The 5,010-nt window shown below is 49.1% G+C and overlaps 3 protein-coding genes across 3 annotated transcripts; 2 read left to right on the forward strand and 1 right to left on the reverse strand.

Annotated features, from left to right (window-relative positions):
• The first annotated feature begins 457 nt into the window (after positions 1 to 457).
• Positions 458 to 2,300, forward strand: LOC6048065 (zinc finger protein 700). Its single transcript, XM_001865000.2, has one exon. The coding sequence runs from the start codon at positions 542 to 544 to the stop codon at positions 2,222 to 2,224; it is 1,683 nt and encodes a 560-aa protein (XP_001865035.2). The 5' UTR covers positions 458 to 541; the 3' UTR covers positions 2,225 to 2,300.
• Positions 2,301 to 2,446: 146 nt separating this feature from the next.
• On the forward strand, positions 2,447 to 3,499 carry LOC6048066 (THAP domain-containing protein 1). Its single transcript, XM_038251525.1, has 2 exons — positions 2,447 to 3,138; positions 3,198 to 3,499. Exons 1-2 carry the CDS (start codon positions 2,900 to 2,902, stop codon positions 3,421 to 3,423), a joined length of 465 nt encoding a protein of 154 aa, XP_038107453.1. The 5' UTR covers positions 2,447 to 2,899; the 3' UTR covers positions 3,424 to 3,499.
• Positions 3,421 to 4,925, reverse strand: LOC119766608. The gene is made up of 2 exons (XM_038251522.1): positions 4,070 to 4,925; positions 3,421 to 4,008 (listed from the first exon to the last, which is right to left on the reverse strand). Exons 1-2 carry the CDS (start codon positions 4,837 to 4,839, stop codon positions 3,510 to 3,512), a joined length of 1,269 nt encoding a protein of 422 aa, XP_038107450.1. The 5' UTR covers positions 4,840 to 4,925; the 3' UTR covers positions 3,421 to 3,509.
• Positions 4,926 to 5,010: the final 85 nt, after the last annotated feature.

Consider the following 5,010-nt stretch of genomic DNA (forward strand, 5'->3'; position numbering starts at 1 on the left):
AATGATAAAATAGTTGTTTCACCACTTTTTTTCTTTAAAAACCCGAAAAGTGAACAAAAACCAAAAGGGCGAATCTGTTGTTTACTTTTGCTTTGTGGCGTAACCTGACGGGCTAAACCGTTGTTTTGGTTGAGTGGGTGGCGAATATGGTGGGGCGAAAATGGAGGCACGCTCTTCAAAAAGGCGTAATTTGTTTTTCTCAATTTTTAAAAGCAAAAACACCTTAATTAATTTCAAATTGATCTCTATGATGAAATTATTGCTATTTCCTATTACGTTTTGAAAAAAATGATGGTTTTCATGCTTTTTTGTGGAAATAGGAATAATTCCAATTATTGATCGGAATTGCAAAATTTTGAATGTTGATTTTCCCGAAACGGCAGGATCGTAGGTTTCGCCCTTTTGAAATGTTGTTACTGATTTGTTTTTGTTTATGTCTGTGCTGTATATACAGCACATGTGCTGTATACTTCCAACATCCAGTAAAATATTTGTAATTTAATTTTATTTATGTAATTTTTGTGCGTTGAGCATTCCGCAAATGGAGAACCTGTGCCGAACGTGCATGTCCGCCGTGGACGGCACCGACGACAAATGCTCCATCTCCGTGTACAGCGACACGGAAATGAACGACACCGTTGCCGGCTTGCTGAACACTTTCTGCTCGATGGAGATCGCCCCGGACGACCCGCTGCCCAAGCAAATTTGCCCCGGCTGCGTGCACGAGCTGCTGACCGCAATCAACTTCCGGCGCCGGTGCGAACAGTCGGAGCAAAGTCTGCGCCAGCTGGTGCTGGAGCAGGAAACGGCGGCGATTGCGGCGGAGGCCGCCGTCATCTACTTTGAGCCGATCGAGGTGGACGACCACAAGCCGGAAGGGTTGCCGGTGGAGGAAGAACAGGATGAGGTTCTGCTGGAGCAGCCTTACAGCGTCGTGGAGATGATGAGCTTCCGGTGCTGTTTGTGCGCGGGGATTTTGCTGTACAGCGAAGAGGAGTATCGGGGACACGTTCAGCAGGTTCACGGGGTGGATGTGACGGAGGTTGATGGAGCGGAGCAGAGGTGCGTCATTTGTCTACGGAGTTTTGAAAGTGGAGACGAGCTGGAACAGCATCAGGGAAAGCGATTCATGGAACTTTATCAATGTAACAGCTGTGAGGACATTTACGAAAGTATAGAAGATGTAACGCAGCACTTTGGAGAGGTTCATGAAGTTAGTGAGATTCAACAACCATCGGTTGAACCGGAGATTGTAGAAGAACCGCTGGTTGAGGAAATCCCAGCGAAGAAGATAAAACTAGAAGAAAATTCTGAACGTTACTGCTGCGTAACGCACTGCCATGAGGTCTTCAGCGGCGAGCAGGAGTTGATTGCTCATGCCCAGGAAAAGCACGACATAAAAATAAATCATAATCGAGCGAAGACGGAACCGGACAAACCATTCACCTGCATCGTCTGCTTCCGGTCGTTTGGATCGGTCAAAAACTTGAAAGTGCACCAATTTGTCCGCGCAAACCACAACCAGGGAAAACACTTCAGGTGTGGCCACTGCTCGTTCCGAGCGGTGAGTGCCGCCCTTCTAACCGTCCACGAACGGTCCAAACACAGCGGAGAACGGCCCTTCGAGTGTCCCCACTGCGAAAAGCGGTTCTTCAGCGAACTCCACCTCAAGAACCATCTCGTTTGCCATTCCACAGCCCGGCCTTTTCCCTGCACCTCGTGCGACCGAAGTTTTAGCCGCAAACGCAACATGGAAGAGCACATCCGGTCCTGCCACTCGGAGGACAAACCCTTCCACTGTGACCAATGTCCGGCACGCTTCAAAGTGCCCCAGCATCTGCGAATTCACGCCCGCATCCACTCGGGAGAAAAGCCTTACCAGTGCCAGTTCTGTTCCAACAGTTACTACCACATCTCGGACAAAAAGCGCCACGAAATGTCCCACACGGGAGTGCGTCCCTATCGGTGTGAAACGTGCGGGGCCGCCTTCACCCGGAAGCGCACGTTGACCATTCACGAGCGGACGCACACCGGCCACAGGCCATTCAAGTGCGAGCTTTGCTCGAAAGGATTCTGCCAGATGTCGACGTACAAGAAGCACATGGAGCGGCACGAAGGCATGGAGCTGGCAGCGGCGGCGGGGATGGCGGACCTGGTGGAGATTTGCGACGACGGGTCGGTGGAGTCGGATGAGGGGGAGGTGGTGATGGAGGAAGAGGGGTAGCTTGTAATTTATTGTACATTGTTTTATTTAAAAAAAGGCATGTATAAAGTCGAAAAAATTTAAAACAGAAAAATTACGAATGAATTTCATTTCAAAGAATCTATATGTCATAGCACCGAGACTCCATCAATCAGAAATAGACAAATCCAGCGAAAGCTCAACGCTGCTTTTTGATGGTGAGAGATTTGACAGCTCCCATACTAAATGTCTGGATTTTCATACTTTTTGTTAATTTTCTTTTAAAATAAAATACTTAACATATAAACTATATTTTTGGTGCGAAACGACGCAGATTACAAATTGAACCATAGTCGAGTGGGAGAGAGAATTAGTTCATCGAACCTGAAGGTAGATGGAGATGCTGTTCGCTGGAGAATTTGCGGTCAGATGTATGGGGTGGCACGTCAGTTCGTCAGTGGCTAACATTTTTGCAAACAAACAAAGCAGACAAACTTTCAAACAGTCAAAACGTGTGTTTGTCATAGTCTAATGCCTCTTAGAATACCTCCTTAACTTTTGTTTTAGTTTTGGGAGTAACTTCTCGTCAGCGTGTATTAATGACAGCGATTCCTTCTGTCAAACTGACAAAATGTCTAAAAAAATGTCATTTACCAAGTGACAGTTCGAATCATCACAATCGAGTTTCATTTAAATAACTAAAAACAAACAGCAAAAATGGGACGAAATTGCAGCGCAAAAAATTGTCTTAAAAACGACGCAAGAAATTTGAACACATCTTTTTTCAAATTTCCCGACGACGTGACACTTTGCGAGAAATGGATAGAATTTTGCGCCTCGCCTCAGCTCACGGCGGCATTCAAGGCATCGGGACCGTACGGAATTCGCGGGCGGAAGATATGTTCCGATCACTTCACGCGTGATTCTTTTCGCGCTCCGCTGAATACGCATCAGGGGTGAGCGTTTGAGGTGGGTTTGAGCTGGCAGTTGTGTACTATTATGTTTTTAATTATAGTCTCAAGTACGGCGCCGTTCCCCGGTTGAACACCAACGAGGAGGAATACTTGGATGTTGAGTACCTGGAGGATTCAGAACCGACCGACGTCACACCGGCAGTCGATACGCCGATGACTAAATCCAAACGGAAAAAGGTCGAAAAGCGATACTACGTCCAGGGCAGACACGACCTGTTTGAAGTACTGATTCTTGAGGATCCGCAAGAAATGGACAATGAAAGCTGACTGAAGTTCAACAGAACTATCTTGTGTAATTTTTAAATGTAAATAATAAACCCGTGATCTCTTTTGTTAAAAGTTATTTGGAATCTTCAATAGTAGTACTGTTCACCCTCCTCGGACGCTACCTCACTGCTGCCATTGCTCTCGTACGACCCGTGATCGTCCTCGTCGTCGTCACTCAAAAACAGCAGCTCCTGCAGCTCCTGATGGTTCAAGTGGATCGGACAGACGGTCGCAATCACCTCCAGAAAGTCGGCGTCAAAGTGCGTAAAGCCGTACTCATCCAGCTGGCCCCAGCGAATCTGCATGTTGAAGACGGCCGTCCAGCCGGGCTCGAACGTGTGCTGAAAGGAGAGCTTCTTGTTGCACTCCGGTACCTCGTTCGTGAGCTGCAACCGGACCTCGTACAAACCGGGCACGCCGCACATAAGCTGGACTTTCATCTCTAGGAAGCGCGGAGAGTGGCCGGTGTTGAGCTCCATGCGCCAATTGTTGAACAGGTCGTCCTCGTAACTTTCCTGCTGCCGATCGGTGGACTTGTTAAAGTCGGAGAAGTTCTCAACGCGGTAGTAAAATGTGTTGGGATTTCTGAAAGAGGTTGAGGTCGTTAGTTGAAGATTGACTCAAGTTGATCAAAACGGCTAGTCACCCCTTCAACAGCTCATCCTGTTTGTCCAACTTGTCGAGCAACTTCTGCTGCAGCTTGCACTTCTCCTCAAACGACACGGGTCGTACAAAGTACCGGAAGTTGATGTTCATCGGCGCAGCATTACCCGGAATCGGTCTCGTATCGATGAATTCCGCCGCTCCAAAGCTCGATCGTTGCTTAAAGTTGCTCTCGAATCGCAACCTCTTCGGAAAGTTGTTGAGCGTTTCAATTATGTACTCGTACCGCCCCTCAAGGCCCTTGTTCAACGTAAGGTACGCCGAGATCCACTCTCCCCGGGGGAAAACCTCCAGCCGCCAAATCGAACCCAAATCATCCACGACCTTCTGCGAGAAGATCCGCGTTGGCATCTGCTGCGGTCGAAAGTTCCTCAGCGTGAACGTGCCCACCGTAAACTGCGGCTTGGGCTCCACGTCCTGTGGCAGGTTCAGATCGCTCCCGGCCGCCTGATCGTCCCCGTTCACCGCCCTCTCCAACGCCTCCCGCAGCGGTTCCACCCGCGCCCCAAACCACTGCAACTTAACCAACCGACCCGGCCGCAGCTGCTTGCGGCAGTGGGGGCAACTTTCGACGTCCTCGGTGTCTTCGTCGGCGGCCCGGGTCAGCCACTGCCACACGCAGTCATGGCAGAATAAAGCGGAACAGTGCGGACAAATGTGCGCATTTCGGGGCAGCTCGGCGCAAATCACGCACTGCAGCTGGTCGGAGAAGCGTTGAAGGAGCGAGTCACAGCGGCCTGAGGCGGTGGCCATTCCGGATTTGCATAGGATATTTTGGTGCAGGGTTCTGTTGCGCGGTGTTTTTGTTTTGGAGCAGCACGCTTACGTGAAATTACTCAAATTAAGCAACGCATCAAAATTTCGAGCAACTCCTCGCAAACGTGTAGCTCAGAGTCTTTCTCCTGTCATTTCACCGTCAAGAGT

Source organism: Culex quinquefasciatus, chromosome 2 (assembly GCF_015732765.1).
Source record: "Culex quinquefasciatus strain JHB chromosome 2, VPISU_Cqui_1.0_pri_paternal, whole genome shotgun sequence".
Classification (NCBI taxonomy): Eukaryota; Metazoa; Arthropoda; class Insecta; order Diptera; family Culicidae; genus Culex; species Culex quinquefasciatus.